This window comes from Propithecus coquereli, unplaced genomic scaffold (genome assembly GCF_000956105.1).
Source record: "Propithecus coquereli isolate 6110/MARCELLA unplaced genomic scaffold, Pcoq_1.0 Scaffold249, whole genome shotgun sequence".
Taxonomy (NCBI): domain Eukaryota; kingdom Metazoa; phylum Chordata; class Mammalia; order Primates; family Indriidae; genus Propithecus; species Propithecus coquereli.
In genome coordinates, this window is record NW_012148052.1 from 1,580,466 (window position 1) to 1,604,363 (window position 23,898).

General features: G+C 52.6%; 1 protein-coding gene across 1 annotated transcript in view; it reads left to right on the forward strand.

Annotated features, from left to right (window-relative positions):
* HIVEP3 (human immunodeficiency virus type I enhancer binding protein 3) overlaps positions 1-23,898 on the forward strand; it is a 57,247-nt gene that overhangs the window by 20,444 nt on the left and 12,905 nt on the right. The window contains exon 3 of the mRNA XM_012646665.1: positions 23,492-23,667. Coding sequence (XP_012502119.1) covers positions 23,492-23,667 — 176 coding nt within the window. The remainder of the gene's footprint in view (positions 1-23,491; positions 23,668-23,898) is intronic.

A 23,898-nucleotide genomic window follows, 5' to 3' on the forward strand; every position in this document is an offset into this window, starting at 1 on the left:
CAAAATGGAAAGAAAAAGACATATTGATCGTCAGGCAGACTGAGTGTCTGCGTGTGTGGGGCCAGAGCCCTCCAGAGCCCTGAGCCCTGGCGAGGAAAACCTCGTTGCATCCTATTAAAATTTAAAGGAGAATCTATTTTTCCACGCAGGCAGTGCCTTCGGTTCCTGAGTAGGGGGCCTAGGGCAGCACGGTGAGAGCTGCCCCCTGAGAGCTGCCACTGCAGCAGGACGTAGCATCCCCTGGACCTGGACAGTGTCTGCCTGAGTCCCCCTCCCGGCCTCGGTTCCTATCCTGGGGAATCAGGACACACTCCCAGGAGAAAGCTGCTTCCTGCTGAGTCTCCTGTGGGAGAAGCAGCCCCTTAGAGAACAGTGGCATGTACGCTTTCTCTCTCTCTCTCTCTCTCTCTCTCCCCCCTTTCAGTTTTTATTTTTATTGAAGTTACACATGCATGGAGTTTAAAGAATCAAGTATTTTCATAAATTTTGTTACAGAAAATAGCAATACTTTTCCTCTTTGCCCCACATTTTCTTTCCCACCCCCCACCGTCAGAAGCAATAACTTTCATCTCTTTTAGCTGATGATCTTGGTTTTCCTCCACGTCTCTAAATAACGTGCATGGGCTGCCACGACTGGGCTCTTCAGCTTCTGGCATTAGCTATTGACTCTGGAGCCTTCCTGCCGTCCATATTCACCTCCCCGAAGCCCCATCCTCCCGTCCTCATTAGAGCTGTGTCATGTATAATTCACAGCTAGGTCATAAAACCAACTGTGGTTACTTTTTCTTTCCTGTATTTTCACTGTGGACAATAAGAGTGTGTGTGTGTGTGTGTGTGTGTGTGTGTGTGTGTGTGTGTGTGTAACTTCGCTTAGTTTCCTATACATTTGTTACTAATTCAACCCCAAATTCTCACCTCACCCAAATCTTCCCTCAGGACATTCAAGACATGCAGACAGGGGGCGCTCTGCACATCCCATGTTGCCTGCGTTGTCTGGTGGCTCAGGGCTGCCCTGGTGCCTCCCTCTGCGGGGGGCAGCTGCTGTCCCTTCTCCCCATCCTAGAGATCCTCTTTCTGGAGTCTTATGTCTTCCTTTTCCTTGGTTTACATCCCCCTTGTCACAGAGACTGTCCTTCAGCCTGGTCTTCTTCACAGAGGGTACATGAGCAGCAAATATTTACACCCTTTACATGTCTGAAAATTTGAGGAATGTCTTTATTCTGTTTTGCAGTTGATGGATATGTAGAATTCTTGGTCGGAAATCATTTTCCTTCAGAGTTTTGAACACATGGCTTTCTAGCTTCCTGGGTTGCTATTAAGAATTTCAAATCCATGCTGATTCTTATTTCCTTCTTTGTGACTGTCTTAGGGTCACAGAGATGGATCTCAGTGTGGGTCAGTTTTCTCACTCAGTGGCTCTTTCAATCTAGTGACTCCACGACTTCTGCTTTAAGAAATTTTCTTGAATTCTTTGACAATTTCCTCTCCTCTTTTTTTTTCTCTTCTCTCTGTCTAGAACTCCTGTTATTCAGGGGTTGGACCTCCTGTCGTATTCCTTGTATTTTCATGCCTTCCTGTCAGATTTTCCATCGCTTTGTGTTTTTGCTGTTCTCTCTGAGAGCTTCCCTCCATTTTGTCTCCAACTGTTCTATTGAGTTTTTCATTTCTACTGTCATAGTTTTAGTTACCAAGAACTCTTTTTTTTTGAATGTTCCCTTTAACAGTAACCTGCTCTTATCTGGTAGAATCCAATATCTTATGTCTCTGAGGCAATTAATGTTGTTATTATTAACGTTAGTTGTGTTTTTGTTTTTGTTTTGTTTTCAGTTTTCTTTTCTGCATGGTTTCTGTTTCTCTTGAGTTCCCTTTCATTCATGTGTTTGTTTGGTCTTGTTTCTCAGGTGTCTGATAGCCTTTGGTGTCTTCTCATGGTTTTCTTTGGGGGGTGGGGGAGCTCAAAGATGATTGGAAGCAATGAGAGGCTTCCTGTCGATGGTGAGCATCTCTATAGCTGCCCACCTGAGCAAGTTGATGGCAGGGTCTTTAGGTCTTTCTTCTTGGGCAGAATCCCTGTGAAGACTCCAGTCTCCCTCCTGGAGGGTGAAGGGTTCAGTTCCCATATTCTGGAAGCCACAGAGATGAAGAAGTCGGGGAGCAGGGAGGGGGTTTCAGCCGCCTGTCTGCAGGCATGCACTTCCTCCCTGTCCTTTCTTTATGGGACCCCTGCCCCACCCTCCATGTGTCTGCTCCCACAGGTGTGCAGTCCCACCTTTGTGGAGAATAAACCTCCGGGCTTTCTCAGGGGCGGGGGCAGGGGAATCTCCTGAGCTGCTGGAGTTGAGGAAGGGAGGGAAGTCCGGCAACTTCTGACAACACTTTCCGCCAACCATCCCTATTTTCGTTCCCCTCTGCCCCCAGCTGCAGAGTCGCTGAGGGATCCTGTGACATGAGTTAGGTTGGTTCTCAGCTTTCCCTACTGCAGACTTGGGATTCTATTTTCTCGGCTCTGCAAAGCCTTTGTCCACCCATTCATCTCTTTCCAGTTTCCAAAATTTTATTGTCATTCTCTGTCCTACTCTATTCTTCATTGTGAGTTTATTATACCATAAAAAAAAACAAGAAAGAAAGAGAAAAGAAATGAGAAGAGAGAAAGAGAAGGAAGAAAGTTTCCCCCTCATCTTCAATGAAAAACTACTAGTAGGTGGTTTTCAAATATTGTTTAGCCATGGAACTCACTCTTCCAAAGAACTCTTCGAGGAAGGTCACCCTCTCAGCCCCTCCCACAGACCCCAGGGCTTAGTGGCACCTCCCTGAACTTCTGGGACTTGGAGACACACATGGGAAAGTGCCAGTGTTCTAGAAAGTCTTTGGGCTTTGGACTGAGACAGAGTCAGAGTCTAACGCCGCCTCCAGTAATTACTGCCCGGTCCCTTTGCTCCCTGAACCTCAGTTTCTTCATCTAAACATGGATAATGGTGCCTGGTTACAGGGTCATCATGAGAACTGAATAGTAAGGCAAGGGCTTGGGTATCCCAGGTCTGGCATACAGGAAGTACGCAGCAAAGGTTGCATTTCCTTCCCCCTTCATTGTTCTTTCCTTCCTTTCCTTATCCTTTCTTCCTTCTTTCGTTCCCTCCACCAGCACCATCCTGATTTTCTCCAGGCTAAGGTGGTCTTTCTGCCCAGGCAGCAGACAGCTGCAGAAGGCTATAAGTCAGGGTGTGTCTTGATGGCCGCATGGGAACAGCACATCAGAGAGGAGAAAAAATCCTGCTCCAATTCTGTAACTGCATTGAGCCCTGGATAGTAAGAATGAAAACAAAAAGCAAAATGACATACGGATTGGTGGGCAGATGGAGTGTCTGAGAGCAGGGCTGAGTGTGGGTCAACCTCAATTTTCTTAGCTGCAAATCACAGGAACCTGTTACCTTCTCCATCTTTGGCCATCGTTTGAAATGAGGTGTCCTGCAGGAAGCGGGCTGTGTGGTCCTTGTTTGGAAGACCCAGGAAAGTGCTGGGGTTCTGCAGTGCGGGGCCTGGGCTTGCAGTCCTGACTCTGCCATCACTAGCTCTGTGATCTTGGGAAGTCCTCTGTGAGCCTCAGTTTCTCATCCATAAAAGGAATGACTGCCATGTGGTTGGAGGAGCCACCTCTGGCTCTCGTGATGTAATGTGTAGTATCTGTTCAGCTCTTGTCAGCTGATGGGCTATTTTTTATTAGTATTATTATTTCAAAATATTAAGGGGGTACATACGTTTTTGTTACGTGGATAGCTTTTGCAAAGCTTGCCCTTGGAGTGTGGCATGTGTCTCAGTTTAGCAGCAGGTGACAAGAGCACAGTTTAGGCATCAGCCACACCTGGGTTCAAATCTTGGCTTTGCCACTGACTAGGAAGCCATTTAACCTTGCTCAGGCTCAGTATTGTCATCTGGAAAATGAGAATAACAATAGTACCTGTTTCTCAAAGTTGTTGAAAATTAAGGGAAATGATGTTTGTTGTAATATACTTGGCACATGGTAGGTAACTGGCATGCAGTAAGTTGGCCACCATGTAGAAAGTTCTTCCTCCATGAATTGCCAATATTTACTTCTGTGATTACCTCTTCAAGTAAAGAGTAAATTCTTTTATCTCCTCCCCCTTCTATAAGCGCTTTGTAGTAGAGTATAAACTCTGAACCAGACCCCCTACATGGCATTCCTGGATCTCTCAGAGTGGCTGTCTAAGTATAAGTTATGCAACTACTTTATGCCTCAGTTTCCTCACCTATAAGATGGAGATGATAGCAGTACTGTAATTGTATCACAAAGGGTTTGTGTGAGAATTAGCCAAGATGCTACGTGTAAAGTACTCATAGTGCTTGGCACATAATAAATGCTCAATAAAAGTCTGCTGTTATTATTATTATAAAAGTATCCCTAGAAATCTCTTGATCCAAATTCCTCATTTTGCCAGTAAGGAAACTGTGGACTCAGTATATGCCAACAAGAGGAAGGAAGGAAGGAAAAACATAGTAAGTGTGCACAAGGACACGTGCCATCCTGGTGTGGCTGCCTCGATGGCCGGGAGATGGTGTTGTGGTGGTGTCAGCTCGGAAACCTAAAGTGCCTTCAGCTCCCTTGCGGAGGAATGGTCAATCCCAGAGGATTCCTTTGGCTTAGAGATAACATAGGGTGGCCTGGTTGCGGGGGTCACAGCCCCAGCGGGTGGAGGAGGGCACCCCTCCAGGGAGGTGGGGCCTGAACAAAAGAGGAAGGTACCCTTGCTGGCGAGGCCTGAATTGGCCTTGGCTGCAGGAAATACACACAGATAAATTCAGGGGCGATGGGCATCAGGTTGGCAACTTGCTTTGAAACAGTGCAGGATAAAAGAATTTATTTATACTCTACTTTTGACTTTTCTGTATGTTTGTGATTGTTTCAAAACAAAAACTTAAAAAGAGACAACACAGAATGGCTCAGAAGAAAGGGGCCTGGGGAAGCCAGGAGTTGAGGGAATAGTTTAAAAAGGACAGAGGCTGGTGGGAGCTGACCAGGCAGATGTCTGGGCAAGTGGAGTCAGCTGAGCCCAAGAGAGGGCGTTAAAGGCATCAGACTGAAGGAGAAAGCGAGGCCTAAACTCCAAGCAGAATTTTGGATCTCTGCCGTGGCCGGGTGGCATCTATTGCCAGGGGTGGCTTGCAGGCCCAAAAGATGGGCAGGCGCAGCTGGCAGGAGAATTGGGGAGGTGTGTGCCGGGCCCAGCAGCCAGCAGAAGTCAGTCAGGGCTTGGAGAGGGGCAGCATGGGACGGGCGTGCTGGGCAGGCAGGCTCCCAGGAATGTGGTGACAGCTGACAGGGATGGACACGAGGCCAAGAAGATCTAAGGCAGCCAGGGAGAAGCCAGGCTGTGAGCAAGGCCTATGACAGTGCGGCTGGCAGACGGGGCCAGCAGTGGGCTGGGCAGGGTTTCCAGAGACTCAGCCAAGGGCAGGCTGGGCACCCCCCCACCTCCCCGCCACTCCCTGGGAAAGTAGCAAGGAATGGAGGCCGCTGACAAGAGCCTGGAAGGCAAGGGAGGCTTGTCCGCAATGTTGGTGTTGTTCAGCCCAAAGCCCAGGGCAGAATCCTAGGGGCCAGAGGGGAAAGTCTGTTCCCTGGTGCAGGCCAGGAGGGGTGCAGGCTGATGCAGAAGAAAAGGACTTTACCATATCCTAGTAAAGAGGAGGAGACAGGTCCCTGTAGGCTTTCAGAATGTCAGCAGATCTAGCAGCTGGGCTGCCCCAAACCCTCATCTCCCCAAGGTTCCCCTCGGAAGCTTCTGGGACTGCTTAGCTGGAAGGCTCGGGGCCAGACTCTAAGCACTGTGATTTTCCTGAGGTTTGTAACTCCCTTGCTCATGGCACGCTGTTGACTGTGGTCTGTTCACCCATGAACAGGCCCAGATGCAGAGGGCAGCCCCAAAGAGGCAGCTGGGGACTGTGTCCTCCTCTGTGATCAGTGCTGGGGAGGAGGAGCCGTGGGGCAGAGCAGGAGGTGGTGACTTGAATGGGTGTGGACCAGGGGAGACAGAGTGTCCTCTGGGGAGCCAGCCACAGGCGAGAGGGGACCCAGGGCCTGGAAGGAGGCGGCAGTGCATGGACTTGGGCCAGCGTGGCCCCCACCAGGCAGGAGGACATTCCCAGCCTGGGCTCCAGCAGGGTCTCTGTGGGGTCTGGTTGCTGTAGGAAAGGGCAGAGCAGTGACCCATGGGTGCCCCCACACTGGTGCAGCCTCTCTTCCTTCCTTCCCCTGCTGGAGGCTAACATGCCTTTGGTCTGTTCTACCTTCCTAATGGACCTCTGAAGGCGAGGCCCTCGCCCGAGGTGGAGGTGGGCAGTGGGAGGGAGGCTGCTGCAAATATAGTGGGGCTTGGTCTGGGGTCCACCAAGAACGGGGCATCATGCTTGCTCAAGTCCTCACCAGAGGGGCCCTCACGGCCATGGATAACACGCTGACAGCAGCGAGCTGGGCTCCCCGGGCTCCCCGGCACTGGGCCAGGGCTGGCAGCAGGTGTGCAGCGTGGCCTCCTCACTTTCCCTCGAGTACAATAATGAGGCGCCTGGAAGGGAGTCAGGCTCTGGATCTCCAGAGCAGGAAGACCCGAGGCGGCTGTGGGTCCAGTAGGCTCTGCAGATGGGGCCAGCCGTCCAAGGCAGGGCACGCTCCAGCATCCTGCCCACCGCCCGGGCTGGGGCCACCTGAGAGATCACCCCCACCCCTTTCGCTTAGGAGGAAACGGAGGCCCAGCCAGGCCTCAGTTACCACACAGCCTGGCTCCATCCCAGCTCTGCACTTACTGTTTCCCAGGCAGGTTCCTCCACCTCAGTGTAACTCAGTTCTTCTCCTGTTAGTCGGGCAGGGTAACGGTATCTGCCTCGTTACTGTGAGGTCACTGTGGGGATGGCCCTGCCAGTGGAGAGAGGCCAGCCCTGGCCCGCGCTTAGCTCTCACCAGGCCTTGCCAAGCCCTGGCTCTGGACCTTCCCCCGGTGGCAAAGCCAAACCCGGGGGTTACCATTTAAACAAGATCCTTATTTTTGTTCTTTATTCTCTTCCTTTCCCAAAACCACTGAGTTATTTGACCTGGTGCCCAACGCACCCTCTGTACTAGACAGGAGGGGCCAGGACCTCCAGGGCTGCCCCTCTGCACCCAGGACAGAGCGGAGACTTGGGGCCCCACAGGGCTGGGCTCCCTGCCCGCCACTCCCCAGCCTCACCACCCCATTCCCTGACACCCCCAAGGTGCCTCCGGGCGGTTGTTTCCAGTGCCTGCCTTTCCATCCTGCAGTGCTGTCGGACACCCAGTCCCCCCGCTCAGGGTACCTATTTCTACCTGGTAAACTCTTCAAAGCCCAGTGCAGTGTCTTCCTCCTCTGGGGAGCTGCCCTGATCTCCCTCCGCACCCATAACCACCCCCCACCAGAGTCAGCCGGTCCACTTCCATGCCCCTCTGACCCTGTGCATTCTGCCACCAGCTGCTGCTGTTTGTCACTTTGCCCAGTCACCTCCTCCCAGGCTGTCGCTCCTTAAAGGCAGGGATCAGAGCCAATTGGCCTTCGTCCCCAACACCTAGCACATAACGTAGACGCCACAGGTAGTTTACTTTTTATTCATCAAATATTAATTGGGTGCCAGCTGTTGTAGGCGTCAGGGTGCAACAATGAACAAGCAGAGGAAAAGCAAGGGGCCCCGAACAGCCAAAACAATCTTGCAGAAAAAGAACAAAGTTGCAAATCTCACACTGATTTCAAAACTTACTACAAAGATACAATAATAGAAACAGTGTGGTACTGGCATAAAGACAGACGCATAGACCAATGGAATAGAACAGAGAGCCCAGAATAAACCCTCCCATGTATGGTCAAATGATTTTTAGCAAGGTGGCCAAGACCAGTCAGTGGGGAAAGAGAGTCTTTCCAATAAGTGGTGTTGGAAAAGCAGAATATCCACATGCAAAACAGTGAAGTTGGACCCTCACCTTACAGCATATAGAGAAATTAACTCAAGGTGGATCAGAGACCTAAAACCATAATCCTCTTAGAGGAAAACATAGGGGGAAAACTTCATGACACTGGATTTGGCAGTGAATTCTTGAATATGGCACTAAAGCATAGGCAACAAGAGAAAAAATAGATAAATTTGGACTTCACCGTAATTTAAAACCTTTTTTCATCAAAGGACCCTATTAACAGAGTGAAAAAGCAGCCCAGAGGATAAGGGAAAATATTTGCAAATCATGTATTTGATGAGGGATTGATATCCAGAATACATAAAGAACTCCAGCCCAGAAAACGGATTTTAAAAATGGGCAAAAGACTTGAACAGACATTTCTCCAGACAGTATATACAGACGGCCAATAAGCACATGAAAAGATATTCGACATCACTAATCATTAGGGAAATACAAATCAAAACCACAATGAGATACCACTTCACATCCTTTAGGATGGCTATTATCAAAAAAAATAAAATAAAATAGCAAGTGTTGGGAAGAATGTGGAAAAATTCTAACCTTTGTGCACGGCTGGTCGGAATACAAATTGGAAAACGGTATGATGGTTCTTCAAAAAACATAAACATAGAATTGCCGTATGATCCAGCAATTCCACGCCCAAGTATATACCAAAAGGATTGAAATCAGAAACTCCAGCAGGTATTTGTGTGTCTGTGATCATAGTAGCATTATTCGCAATAGCCAAAAGGTGGAAAATTATCCAAGTGCCCATGGATGGATAAACATATAAACAAAATATAATCTAGGCATATAATGAAATACTAGTCAGCCTTAAAAAGGAAGGAAATTCTGACACGTGCTACAGCTTGGATGAACTTTGAGGACGTTATGCTAAGTGAAATAAGCTAGTCACAAAAGGACAAATACTGTATGATTTCATGAGGTCCCTGAAGTAGTCAAATCCATAGAGACAAAGAATGGTGGTCGCCAGGGCTGGAGGAAGGAGATGGGGAGTTAGTGTTGCGTGGGTACAGAGGTTCAGTTTGGGGAGAGAGAACATTTTCTGGAGATGGGTGGTGGTAATGGCCGTGCAACCATGTGAATGCACTTGATGCCACTGAACTGCACACTTAAAAATGGTTCACATGGTCAACTTTAGGTTATGCGCATGTTACCACAATTTTAAAAAGAGGGGGGAAAAAAGCACAGCCTGAGCAGTTTGGAGCCCACAGGGACACACAGAGCTCAGGTCGCAGAGTACCTGGAGGAAACTGATGGGACAGGATACAGGCAGGAATGTGGGCGTGTGACCTTGGGCAAGTTACTTAACGCCTCTGTGCCTCCCTTTCTCACCTGTGGGGTGGGGAGAGAAACAGAGACCACAGGCATGGGTCACTCTGAGGACTGCAGGGTGTTAGCTTGCCGGAGTCCCATGGCCGCAGTTCGGGTGCCTCCTGGGTGGCGTCACATGGGAACGTGGGAGAATGCTGCACTGGAGCATCTCTGAGGACGGGGCAGTTAACAAAGGCGTGGGAGGGGAGCAGGTGCGACTGTTCCCTCTGGAGGAACCGGCAAGGGCAAGGGCCAGAGAGGAGGGGCAGTGGAGGGCAGCGGGGCTGGGAGCCTGTGATCAGGTTGGAGGTGTCGGTGGGGCGTGGAGGAAAGGACCTCTGTCTCTTTTCCATCAAACAGAAGAGGCTAGATTACTCATCTCATTTTTGTGAGGAGAGAGTGGTGATGAATAAATGCAAGTTATTGTAAATTATAAACACTCCATGCATGTTTGGCTGTTTTGTAAATCCCCAAAGCCTGATATTCCTGCAACTCCACCACATGGTTGGCCCTGAAGCCTGGCTCGGCAAGCGCCTTTGCTGGCTCCCTGTTTCCCGCTAACGCACCTTGCGGCTGAGTCAGCGCCAGACCACCTGCTGGGGCTCCTGTCTCTGCCCCAGCCAAACCTTAGATGTCCCGGGCATCTCTGATTCCCCATCCCCACCCCCGGCCCCTGTGCCTTTGCTCGTGCTGTCAGCTCTGCTGTCAACCTGTCCTCAGGGGCACCCATGTTCTATGGCGCCTCCCTGACCATCCCCCTCTGCCTGCTACACATCAGCTCTCCTTGCAAAGCCCAGGACCTATTATTTTCCTCTATCTTGACTGTATTATTTTCTGTTTGCTTCAGAAAAACGGATGCTTCTCCTTATGGCCAGCTTTTGAGCCCACAGGCAGGGACTATATAATTAAAATCCATAGACAGTTTGAGACCTGGAAGTTTAAACGTGTGGACCGTGAGCCTATTAAGAGTGGCCTTTGGTGTGGTACAGTGCCACGGACTGGCTGTGTGGCTGAGGGCAAGTCTCTGTGCCTCTCTGAGCTCAGTTTCCCATCTATGGAGTAGGGACAGCTCTCTATGCCACCAGGCTGTTGGGAAAGCCCAGAAGCTAGAGGCCAGCGGGCATCTGCCCCCACTCACAGCAAACACCGAGCTGCAGTAAGTGCCAGCAGGATCTGCTCTCTCTCAGCCATTCAGGATGACTCTGCATCTTATCTGGACTTGATTCTAGCCACAGGGTCGCCTCCTTGCTGACAGTTGCTCTGAAAGGCGCTACACATGCTTTAAATAGCATTTGTAAGTGACACTTCATCCAGGCAGGGCCGGTGCCGCTGGCAAGTTGCCCACAGGCTTTCTGGAGACACTGTGTTGACTCAGTTCTTTACTGGGCACTGGGCCTGATGCAGGGCAGCATGTGGGGAGTGAGTGGTCATCTGCAGCAAGGTCACGCCCAGTGACCTGTTTGGGAAGGCCCTGTTTGGGAAGCAGGAGTCTTAGGTCATAGTCCTGGATCTGCTGCCAATGGCTGTGTGACCTTGGGCAAGGCCCTTGGCCTCTCTGGTCTTCAGCCACTTTGTTAACTCTACAGGCCTCATGGCTTCAGGGGAGAGCACAGGCCCTCCAATGCCTGGGGTCTCCTTACTTAGAACTGTCCTGGTGTGCTTGTCCTGAGACTGTAGCCAGACCCTCTTGAGAGCTGCTTGTGTTCTGTCTCTGGAAGCATTCTCCACCAGCTCTGAGCCTGCTGAGAAGAGCACTCCTTGCTTTTCTGGGCCCTGAGGGGAGCTGGTTCCATCTGCTGCAGGGGGAGAGGGGCAGAGGGAGGCAGTTCCCTGGGTGCTCCAGCCCCACCCGCCTTCTCCCCACTTAGCATATTCGGAGCTTAGCAGGCCCCACTTGGCATATTCGGGAAGGACATCAGGTGACTTAACCTCTGGTGACCACTGGTTGAGGTGCAGCATGAGGCCCCGGGACTGAGCCTGTTCCAGCTGCAGTCACCTGCCCTGCCGCCCACCCTCCACGCTGTCTGCAGCCACTGTTGACCGAGGGCCTGCTGTGCCCTGGGCACAGAGCCAAGCACTAGACTCAGAGGGGCCAGGGAACTGGCCCGTGGCCATGCAGGTAGTAAGGGGTAGGGCTGGGACTCATGCGCAGCACTGTTTGGCGTCAAAGCCTGTGTCTTCTCCTTCATACCCTGCTGCCACTAGCTGGGGGGGCCCTACTTCCTGCTGCTTCTAACTCTCAGCCACCTGCATAGCAACCCCCAGTGAAACCTTGTTCCTGTCCCTCCCTGGCCCAGGGCCAGGTCTGGAGTGGCCCAGTGAATGCTGTGGATGAAGATGATGATGACGGTGCTGCTGCTGGTGGCACTTCCCCGGAGCCATGGTGAGGAAGAGGGTTCACGGTGGGGCGGCATCACCTCCCCTCTCTGCCTATCATTCCGTGCTCTGGAGAACATTCCTCCCACCAGCAGCATCTGCTCCAGCCATGAGAGCCAGAGGGTGTTTGATCCAGAGAGGAGCGGAGGGGATCAATGCCCTTCTTCTGCTGCTCGCTGGCTGTGTGACCTCAGGCAAGTGACTTTACCTCTCTGAGCCTCCATCTCCTCATCTGAAAACAAGGAATGACATTATCCCCCTCACTGATTCCTAGTAAGGGATAACTGAATGAGATGTATTGTAAGTGCTTAAGGATCACAAACGTCCCGTTTGTATTACTGTTCCTGCTGCTGCCTGTCCAGTGCAGTAAATGGCTGGACAGTTGTGCCGAGTCCAGTGACACAAGGCAAAGGCAGCCTCAGCAATGCTGTTGGACCAGAGAGACCTTCCTCATCATCTCGATCATACAGGTGGCATGTGGCTCGCATCAGCGAAGTGTTGCTCCACACTCAGACAGAAAAGAAAGAAGACCGTTTGGTGGCTGTTCCAGAAACACAGCTTGCAGCACCAGGGTGAGCACTTGCGACAGGAGTGCACAGAAGCCAGGTCGCCGGCTCCACGGACGTAGCCTGCGGAGGCTCCTGAGGACAGAGCATGACCAAGACGCAGCAGGAGACTGGAGAGTGGCACAAGGTCCCGTTCCCAGTCCGTGAAAAACTTCTTCAATGCGGTTCAGAAGCTTCTCCAAGTACTTCCGCTTCACTTGCGTGTGAGGTGACCAAACCAGCCACGCCCGTAGCAGCATCCACGTCATTTTCGTGTCCTGAGTCTGCTTCCTCGTGTCTGGCGTCTGGGTCACGATCAGGTTCTCTGTGACTGGGAACAGAGGAAGTGTCCTCCGCTAACTGGTCACCCTCTGCTTTCATCTCTGACAAGTTGCACACAAATGGCCTTTCTGCAGGGTGGCCCGGCCAGCAGCAGCAACCATCGCAGTCTGATCTTAACGTGTGAGCCCCGGAAGCTTTTGATAACCGTATTTCTCACCCGGCCTTCCTCTGTGAAGACCACCTAACCTTCTGTCGTGCTAAGAGCCATCCAAAGCATCAAGCTCTTTTAACCAAAGGGGAGATGAGACCCGATCAGAAGCAGTAGCTCAAGCGTCCACACGTCACTCCAGCTCCTCGACCCCACGTTCTGCTCGCGAGGACGCTAATTTGGCCCCAGCTTTGAGCGATCAGACATGTAAGGCGATGGGTTGGTGAAGGGCGGCGTATGAATCTAAACCAGCTCACCACGGGAGTCTCGTTTCATGTTTTTCAAGGGCAAATAACCAAACCCCTTTATTCTTCCACTTGGAGTTTCTGCTAAACCCGTTACCCATTTCGCACCCGTATCATCCCGACAGAAATCTAACGGTTGGGTTAACTTCACTGAGCTTTTATTGCCCCTGCATATTTTTTATCCTGCATCCTACTGATTTCCACTTTAGAAGGATGAGAGTGGTGCGAGCTCCGTGTCATGCGGATCGTATGTCACGGGAGGAACTGAAGCTACGTCTTCAGCACCGTGTTCAGTATCCAAGTTTGGACGCTAAAACGCTTCATGTTCTGAGCTGGCGAATGTGTCTTCCTCACTGTCATCCCCTTCTCTGCCTCTGCCTCCTCGGGGACGATCTTTCCCTTCCACATCCTCTCCTTCCTCAACATCCGTGTCACCGTCATCGTCTTCCTCTTCCTGCTGCTCCTCCTCTACGTCTTCTCGGAGTATCAACTTTCCTGGGGACGGGACTCTGAGCAGAGCGAGGGGCACAAAGGAGTCTTCTGTGCAAGGAGCTTCCTCCTCCTTGGACTGGACTCTGGCGTGGGTGTGGTCACCTCCATCCTCATCCAGTGGGGTCCCGAGGAATTATTGGTCCCCTCGGCTATGATTCTGGAGGACTCCTGAGGGTCCCCCCTTCAGCATGTTTTGGATTCCTTCGTAGACGCGGCCACGGCTGGGGAGGAGGAAGAGATGGAGGAGTCTCCGCCAAGGCTCTGGACTCTGTCAGCTGGCTCCGCACTGCCGGGGCCGGGCAGTCGTACCAGCCTTCTAGCACCACTGGCTTCACTTTTGAGCTGCGTGAGGGGGACAGCTCCAGGCTTCCCAGCCTATCGAAAACTGGGGCACTTGGTTTTCGTCCCACTGTTGAAGAATAAATCCGACTGTGGTGAGTGCTATCAAGGCAGAGTGCTAGACAGGGCGAGCGCTGACTGAGCCCCTCGTATATGCTGGCCACTCGTCTGCACATATAACCTATATTAACTAAGTTCAACTTGCAGCAACTCTTTGAGTATATACTCTTTTTTTAGTTATTTCTTAATCGAAGCATAGCATACATCCAAAAAAATTCAAGTCTTAAGTATACAACTCCATGAGCTATTACAGCATGAACATACTCCTAGAACTGTGCCAGTTACCCACAGGTCAAGAAATAGGACATTACCCCCATTTTGAAGATGAAGAAACTGAGGCACAGAGAGGTTAAGTAACCTGCCCAAGGTCACACAGCTAATAAGGGACAGAGCCTGATTTCAGGAGTTCTGGTTCCTAAGCCTCTTTTTCCTACTGTGCTACCCCTAGGAAAGGTGTAACTGGGGGACATGACTCATCTCAGGGTCAGGGAAAGCTTCTGAGGATCTAGGGTTGGATCTGAGCTCTAGGGGAGGATTGGGACTTCATCAGAAAGCGGGAGGGAAGGAGGGCATTCCAGGCAGGGTGATCTGCTGAGAGGTCCTATTACATGGAGCAACTCTGGGGGGATGCGGGGCACACAGACTCACCAGTCACCCGAGGGGCAGCCGTGGGGCTCACAGCAGGATTGATTCTTCCTCCCACAGAAGGGCTCCCAGCAGTCATCCCTTAACAGCTTGCTGCAATGAAAACCTGCTTGGAGGTGGGCAAGCCACATTTCCATAGGGAGGGTTAGAGAAACAGGACTTCCACTGGAAGGGGCGGCACAGTCCTGGAATAGCAGCTGGGAGGTGTAATGATGCAGCCATGCGACACCCACAGCCCACAGCCGAGCAGCTGTGGGTAGTCGTCCACACCCCCGCCATACGCGGGTGCCTGCCCAGGGTCACACAGCTGGTACGAATGAGGCAGGATTTGAACTCTGCAGTCTGACTTGCCAGCAGTCCCCGTGACTAACACCGCACTCCTCAGTGTCCGAAGAGACGGGCCAGCTCACCCCTCTGAGCCACGACCACACCCTTCCTTCTTTCCTGTTTTCCCTCCCACGCACCCACTGGCTGTTTGGGCCTGGAGCACCAGGGTGGGTGCTGTGTCATTTGTATTCCACTAGACTTGCTGGACCTGGAGTCCAGCCTCCCTCCCTCCACTGGAATCTATTTTGCCCCAAACTTGCAAGGCCATTTAACCTGTGCTTGAACACTACTTCTAACGGAGAGCTCACTACCACTCAGGCTTGCTTTTCTCCAAGTTTGTAGCTCTGGGGTTCAGAAAGTTCTTTCTTAAAATGAGCCCAGATCTCCCTTCCTGTCCTGGTTCTGCCTGTTGGCTGAGCCACCTACCAGGAGGCTGACAGTGGTCACACACGTGGCCTGAAGTGTCCAAGCACAGGTTTTCCGTGAGCCTGGTTTCTCCTCTACCCCCAGCTGGTAGGTAGCAGATCTGCTCGGGGCATGGGGCAAGGAGGTGGCTGTTACCATTGGACATTTAGAGTGCCCTCTCCTTCCCCCTTCAAGATTGGAGTCTGTGAGTCTAGGACCTGGGCACACAGCCTGCTCGTGTGTTCCTCAGGTTTAAGCCGAGAGGAAGCCGCAAGCGACCCCACCAGCTGCCCTTGTGAGCACGTTCACCTTGCCGCGTTCAGGCGGATCAGAAGTTACTTCACGGCCTTTACGGCGCTGCTGCCTTGCATTCGTTTCAGGATTTTAAAACTGTTCACAGCCTTTTCTTACCATATTTATATCTCAGTGCACATGTGTCTCTGTGCAGCCAGGCACACTGAGGCCTCCCAGGTTGTGGTGGCCCGGCATCTTCATAGCCATTGGCCCACAGCATTGGTCAGGCACCCAGTGTATACATGGACTTTGCAGCTGCCACTGTGGACGGCCTTGGGCAGCGCGCCCGCTGGCTGCTGATCCACGCGGCCCCAGAGGGAGGCTCTTCCCATTGCAGCTCCGCAGGTTCTGCCTCTGACTGCACACCTTTGCCGTCCCTACCACCGCCTGCAAGACACGGGCCAAACCTTGGAGCTGGGCACCCGAGGCTTTTCGAAGCCAGCCTGGAGACGGCCTTCCTGCCTCAGTTCCTGCTACTTGTACCCAGGGCTGTCGTACAGAATTGTGGCAAGGCTTCTACAATAGAATTCCTATAAAAAGCACCTACCACAGAGCTAAGTGCTCAACAAATGATAGCTATTTCTTTTTCTGTGATAAAACACTGCACCTCTGACCCTCGTTCATTATTTTTGGTGCTTTTTAGCAAAAAATAAGACATGTATTTATAAATGCTAACCAAGAGGAAGAGAGATATCCAATGGAAAAGGGGTGGCACAAAAGCTGGCACATAGCAAGTGTCCAATCACTGGGAGCTCGGCCCTCCAGCTCTGGCCGGCTGCCAGGCGTAGAGCACCAGCTGGGCAGGAGGCAGCTCCTGGGTCTGGTCACTTCCCCAGTCTGGGTCTGTTTCCTGCCTGGGACTCAAGGGAATGAAGCTGGAAGAATGTTGGAAGGAGGAGACCATGGACCTGTGTGAGGCTGGGCTGTGTCCAGCCCCCGCCGAGGGCCTCTGGCTGCTCTGGGCCATTCCACCTTCGGAAGGACAACCTGGAGGGTCCAGGAGAAGGTGGACAGCCTGGGAAGGAATCCTTCTCATGCTGAATTGTTTGAGGACATGGAAATGTTAGGGCTGGAGGAAAGAAGTTTCAAGTGGCATCGTATCTTTTGGAGACTGTCAGTGGAAGAGGGGATGGACCAGCCGGAGCATGGACCATGGGTGTGAGCACAGGTTGACAATTAATGGTGAGAGAGCTGCCCAGAGGTGGCAGGAGCTGCCTGGGAAACTGTGTCCCCAGGGGCCAGAGAAACATGCGTCTGTAGGAGGGTGTGAACAAGATCCACCCGAAAGTGGCCAACTCCGAGGGTGCACAAGGCTTCTCAGCATTAGAGACTCAAGGACTTCCCAAGCATGGACGTTCTCTGACAGTAATTTTCAAATTGCTTTAAATTCACAGCACTCTTTTTTACAAAGTTCAGTTTACGTAGATACCCATTCTGAAAAACAACTCGCTACAGAGCTGCTGTGGTTGGGGGAGGAGGACATAGAACCCCACTGCCCAGCCTCCCCACCCTAACCCCACCAATCCTGAGCACAGCGGGAAAGCTGCTATTCTAGAACCCTGCAAGCTGGAGCAACTACTCTTACGTCCACATTTAAGGAGTCCACTCCTTTTCGGCAGTTTCACTTCTCTGAACACAAGGGGCCCGGCTCTGGCTTCCTGCCTGCCCCCTAATCCCACTGTCTGGTCGGAAGTAGGGTGTTGGCTGCATTCTACGGATCCATGCTGGCTTCAGCCCAGGCTTGGAGCCTGTTTCCTGGTCCTTAGGTGTCTACACTTGGTCACTGAGAAGTCACTCCACAGCGTCTCCACCTACCGTACCCGATTCTGTAGAATTAAAGCATTCCCTATTCCAAGAGCTGTGCGGGGTGTCAGACCCCAGCGGCTGCTGTCTTCTTGGCAGCTGGCGCTGCAAACTCATGTTTTCCTAGTATGAAAAGTCACAACAGTAAAACCGAGAAAGTGGTGAAAATGCCACTTCAAGGTTGCAAGCCGACAAAATAGACAAGGGCTTGCCCTCAGTAGTGGGAGTCCTTCTAGAAGGTGTAGAAGAAGGCATCCTTGACCTGCTGTTGTCCTACTGTCAGGCCGCCGCCGAACTCTCTGGAATCTAGGTCCTCTTTCTTCCTGCCCTCACCTTTGCCAGGCTCAGGCTCCATACAGTCCCAACAGCCTCTCCCTGGCCCCCAGGCTCCCTGCCCACAACAGGGGCTCATAAAACAGGAGTCTCACAGGTCAGACCTTGCACATCCACACCCAGGTGAAGGCTTTTCTTCTGGCAAAGTCACCCCAGACCCAACCCCGCTGGTTCCTTCCTGGATCATCCATAGCACTTTGCACGTTGGCTGAATTACTATTTCTATCTCTTTGTTTTATGATCTTTTAAGTGCCTGTTAGTCACTTGAGACCAAGCTCAGAGTCTTATTTAACTTTACATTTATGGCCCTGGCCCAGCCCCAGGCTCGGACCAGGCCTTCGTAAGTACTGTTGAGTAAATACACAGAGCACCGCTTGCAGCTCACACTCCTGCCGAAAGCAAGGACTCCACTGGTGGGCTCTGTGCCTGTGTTGTGTTACATGTGTGCCGTGGAATTCCTGACACAGCGGGCCTGTCCCTGAATGCTGCACGAAATATCCCCCACACTGAATGCTGTGATGTGATGTAATTTCTGCAAAACCCTGACAAAAAGACAATCTGGGATATACCCAGAACCCAGTGTGAACTTCCCCTGTGACCCAAAGCTCAGCCTCCCCAGTTCATTTCTCTTTCACCAAAGAGTGTGTTTCCTACCTCTTGGCAACTGAATATTTTTAGCAGATATGCAGCTAAGCAGGCGGTGCCACCTGGCACTTGCTCCTCTTCCCACAGACATCCCTTGCTTTTTGAGTGTCACTGGGGGAGCCGCATGTCGTTGCAGACAAGTCAGCCAGCTCACTGTGGCCGGACCTCCCAGAGCACAGTGACCGCTGGGAACTGGCCCTGAGCCTCCCTTCACAGGACATAGGCTGCCCGCAAAAGTGTGTTTCCAAGCGACAGTGCGTGCATTCCTAATCACATCTTCCTCTTGCTCTGTGCGATCATACCCAAGTTGCACGCCTCTGGGGGGATAGCATATTTGATGACAAGAGCATAGTAAAATCAGAAATTTGGCAAACCCTTAAAATATCCAAATTTGGAGGGGATGCAAGAGTTTTACAATTAAATATTAATAACATGAAAAAGTCGGTAATATAAATGCAGAATAGCCTCGTAGAATTTCAGATTAAGACAGTAACTCGGAGGCCATTGAGTTCATCCTCTCATTCAAGAGAATAATGCAGCTCAGTGGAGAGAAAAGTCAAGGGCTTGAAGGTCAGACATGCCCCTTCGTACTAGCACATGACCTTGGGGAAATTACTTTGACCCAGAAGTTTAGCTCCAGGCTGGCTCTGCCTCTTGTATTTTATTTGACTCACACAATGTTTTTTTAAAAACAGAATTACACAGCAGTTAAGTACCTGAACTTTGTAGGCAGGTGACCTGGGTTCAAATTTTCATTCCATTAACTAACTGGCTGTGTGACCTTGGCAGGTCACTTAGCTTCTCTGACTCTGTTTTCTCACGTGTAAATGGGAATGATTGGAGCCCCCGTCTCACAGGGCTGTCATGCGATTTAACGAGGTAATGCATGAAAAGCATTTAAAATCGTGCTTGGCACCCAGTGAAGGCTATGTAAGAGTCTGCTAATGTTTTTAGTTTGAAAAAAAATCCGGATGTGTGGTTTCCTTGAAAAAACTGGAAGATATGATAACCTCATGGAACATTTGGTGGGTGCCCCTGCAGAGAGAGGATATGCCCTGCCTTCCAGGCCCCCACGGTCCCCACCCGTCCTCTTCCTCCTGTGCCTCTTCTTTGCTCTGTCATGTTGCCGGCCCATCCCCCTCTAGTGCCCTGAGCCTCCACTTGGTCTTAGGAATAAATATATCCATTTATATTTACTGGAACAAATATGCTAAACTAAATATATCCATGTTAAACATTGCAACATGAGTAAACAAGTGAATCCACCTGAAGTCCCTCTGTCACTGTGCTGGACCTGTCATGGGCACATACTAATCATGAACTCCCTCCTGCTAGCAGATCTCACAGCCTGTTCATCTGGCCTCTGGGTGTGCAGTGCTGGTGACGGGGAGCTCATTACCTTACAGGGCAGCTTCGTTGCTGAGTCTGTCGTATTCAGAGTCCAGGAACAACCACCTTGTCCCTTACCTTGCCTGAAAGCCTATTTAATTTCCACTGTGCCCCTTCTTCTGGAACCTTGAGCAGAGGGATGTGCCATCTCCTTTGTGCCAACTCCCCGTGTGCTTGGTGGAAGCTGCAGGTTTTAGAAATGCCTCCGCAGAGTCCAGAGCCACAGCCCAAGGTGTCACATGCTGATGGCAGGGGAGGACCTCACACTAGGTCATGCCGTGTCCCACTTCAGAACACAGGAGTCAGATCTGGGGTCCAGTCCCCGCTTCACCACTTTATAGCTACCTTCTGTTTCTCTCTCGATTGGGTGAAGATAATAAGACCCTCTTGACGAAGAGGTTGTTAAGAATCTTTTTCTTTCCCTTTGAGTCTACGAGTCTTACAGCCGCAGCACAAGAATGCAAACAGATCCATCCAGGAAGAGCCTGGCCCTTCCACACCCCACCCCACGGCCTCCACTGCCCCCTCGCCCCAGGCAGCAGGGCAGAAAACTGCTTCCAGGCAGGGGTCTGGGAGCCCTAGTGCCATGCCGTGGATCAGGCCCTCCAGCCCTGAACCTCAAGCTGCCCGATCTCAAGGTCCCTCGAGGCAGCTAAGACACTCAAAATCCACAGAAACAGCTCCTTTCTTTAAGAATAAAACCAGACATTGCTTTCCAGACTGACTAGTGCCTCTGGCTTATCAGGGCAGCAGAAGACAGGTGGGCAGTGAGGCCGGGAGAAATTGCTCCCTGACCCGGGAGCTGAGTCAGCCCCACAGGCCTACCAGCGCTGGGCTGTCTTGCAGCCTTGGAACAGGCAAGGGGCCGGTCACTTGTCCCCCTGGGTAAAGGGCAGCCTGTGGCACAGGCCTCCAAAGGGCAGCTTTGGGTAGAGGAGAGGAGGGGCCAGCAGAACCTGGGAGGCAGGGCCGTACCCCTAGGGACCCCCACCATGGTTGTCTGGTGTCCTGCCCTGGCTTTTACGGGGAGTTTCTCAGCAGGTGTCAGCACCTGGGGGCTCCACCCCAGGCCAGCAGCCTTTCAGGAAGGGCTGGGTGGAAAAGTATGCTGTTCTTGTTTGTCTGCTGTGTGACAGGTCCTTGGGAATACTGGAGAAGGGTGGCGCCAATGAGACCTTGGTCAGCATCATCTAAAGGTATCTGTGCAGCCAGTCTGTGCAGGAACAGGGAGCTGAGTGAGAAAATCACTGCCTGGGTGATCCTGGCCATGTCACATGAACTTGTTGGGACTTGATTCCCTTTTATGCAGAATGGGGATGATTCTCCAAAAATTGTAAAGGGCTGATGGGAGGATTAGATGGTGTCAGGCATGTGATGGCACTTTGCTGTCTAAGAGCAAGGGACATTGTTTCCAAGGGAAAGAAAGTGACCCGAGGTCATCCGGTGAGTTCCAACAGGATCCAGAACCCAGACCCAAGTCCCCTGCTGCCCTCTACCCTGTGAGCAGAGTGGTTCCTATCAGAAAGTGGGGTGTGTTCAGGCCGTCCACCATGGTTCAGGGGGACCCTGGCTCTGTCCCCCATCCCTGGGGAGCCCACAGCGTCAGGTTACTCGTGTGCGCAGGGGCTCGGGGAGTGGGAAGGTTCAGGCTGAGAGTCTGACGGCAGCAGACCTGAGGAGAGAAGGCCTTGGCTTGTCTTTCTGATGTGCAGCCAGTAAGTGTCTACCGAGCACCTGCTGGGTGTTGGACGCTGGGCTAGGCGCCGGGGATGCACCAGCAGATGAGGTAGATGCGGTCCCTGCCCTCGCAGGGATAATGGTGACTACGCTTGCAAAAAGGCCATTGCAGTGCCCTTGGCTTGACAAGTGCCCTGAAGGAGTGAGGAAGGGCATGGAGAGGCCTCTGAAAGGCAGGTTTGTCCAAAGCCCTGCAGGAATGCAGGCGCTGGTCAGACAGGAGAGGGGGCGATGCTGGGGCAGGGACTTTGGGGCTCCAGGTGACATTGGGTATGGCTGGAGGGGGAGTGCAGCAGAGGATGGGGGATCGGTGAGAACTGGTGGAAGATGGGCTGGAGAGGTGGCCAGCGCCAGATGGTGCACTGGGCCTTCCAGGCCAAGGGAAGGGTAGGGCTTCATTCTGAGGGCAGTGGGAGAAGCATGACATGGGGCCCCCAGGCTGGGAGGAGTGGCAGGACCTGACAGATTTGGGGAAGGCTCCCGCCAGCTGTTTTGTGAAGAAAGGGTACAGGGGTGTAGGAGAAGAGATGGTGGCCAGGGCTGGTGGGGGCAGAACATGGCATCCTTGCAACACGCGTGCACTGCAGCGCTGATGGCTGTGCTGGGGGATTGAATATGCAGAGGGAAGGAAATGGAGCCGCCGAGGGGTGCAGGTGCTGTTCACTGGGACGGGGGCCAGGAGGAGATGCTGCAGGTGGAGGAACTTGGGAGTAGGGTTCTGGGCATGTGGGGTCTGAGGTTCCTGAAGACCTCCAGGGGCTATGCTGAGGGGCAGTGGATGTACAGCAAAGTGGTCAGAGCTGGAGAGAGAAGGGGCAGGTGGAAAGTCACCTGGGGGAAGGTGGCAGGTGAGAAGGGCACAGGTTGGAGCCTGAGGTGCCAGCATGGGAAGGAGCTTGCAAAGAAGACACAATCAGTAGAGAACAGGGTCACTGAAGCCAAGCAGCTGCCTCTGGAAGGCTGGTGAGAGCACAGGCTGTGCGGTGTGAGTGTGGGGCGTGGGGTGTGGCAGCTCTTGCTGGGCGTGGAAGCGCACACCCCGCAGGCTGAGAGTGCACACCTCCCCCGAGTGCTGTGCCAGCGGACCCCAAGGCTTCAGGGGTCAGAATGTTCCTTCTCCTGGAAATATGCCAGGATCCCCTCTCTTGGCCCCACCGCCTGCCACAGCCTTCCCCACCCCATCTGGACCCTGCACATTTATAGCCTTGGACCAACAAGTCAGCCAGTAATGATCCTACTGAGCCCATGGCACTACGGGCTTCCTTGCAAGGGCGGAAGTAGGAGATTTTTGATTTGGGCTTCAGGGGCATCTGTGGACCTGAGCCCCAGCAGGTGGGCCGGCCACCCCAGGAGGCTCCTGAAAGCTGGTGGCACTTCGTGACCCATCCCCAAGTGCTGAGGCGAGGGTGCTGGGAATCTGGGTCCCGCAGAGCTCCTGGGATTGGGGTGAGGGAGACAGCGCAGGGCTCCTGGTTTCCAAACCCCGAAGCTGGGGAAATAATGGAGGGCCCTGTTACCTCCCCTCACAGGAGCGTCTGCATGGCTCCCTGGCAGCCTGCACAGGCTTTGAGGCAGGCAGGCTCTGTCCCTTTCTGGCTGTGGGATCTCCTGCGAATCTCTCCCTCTCTGAGCCCTGGGGTCCTAAGGGCTCTTTGTTGTGAGGTGGTCATGGCTTAATTTGGGTAAATTCCCAGCACAGAGTGAGCACGTAGCAAATGTAGCTGCCAAAGCTGGTGTAGCTGTGCTATTATTCTTACTCTGTTATTCTGGTGGCCCACAGTGGCTGTTGCTCGTGGGCACGGCCGTTGCGGGGGCTGGCTCTGCAAGGGAGGCTGTCTAGGAAGTGGCCCCACCTGTTGGAGGGGCAGGGTGCAGGGGTCCATGGTGGAGCCCCAGGGCGATTTGTTCCTCCCACCCCGTGGTCCTCTGCGGTTCTGCGGCCTCCACTCCCAGTGTCTGTAGCCGGCTGGATCGAGCTAGGAAGCGCGTGCATCTTCCAAGGTGGGAACCTGCCTCTTCTCCTCCTTTTTTTTTCCTTTACCATGACGCCTGTTGCTCATAGGTACAAATCAAACGAAGAGTATGTATATGTGCGAGGCCGCGGCCGAGGGAAATATGTTTGTGAGGAGTGTGGAATTCGCTGCAAGAAGCCCAGCATGCTGAAGAAACACATCCGCACCCACACTGACGTCCGACCCTATGTGTGCAAGCACTGTCACTTTGCTTTTAAAACCAAAGGTAAGAGACAGTCAGCTGGGGCACTGCCCATGCCCGCTGCAGGGAGCTCCCCTCTGGGGGTCCCAGCACAGAGCTCAGGGGCCCAGACCTCTTTGCCTGGAGCCTGCAGCACCCCCACTTTCTGGGTTCCAGCCCCACTTGGTGCCCAGTGGCAGAGCAGCTGGCTCCAGACTGGGCCGCGGCACCCACGGCTGCTCCCAGCCATCTTCCTGGATCCCACACACAGCCCCC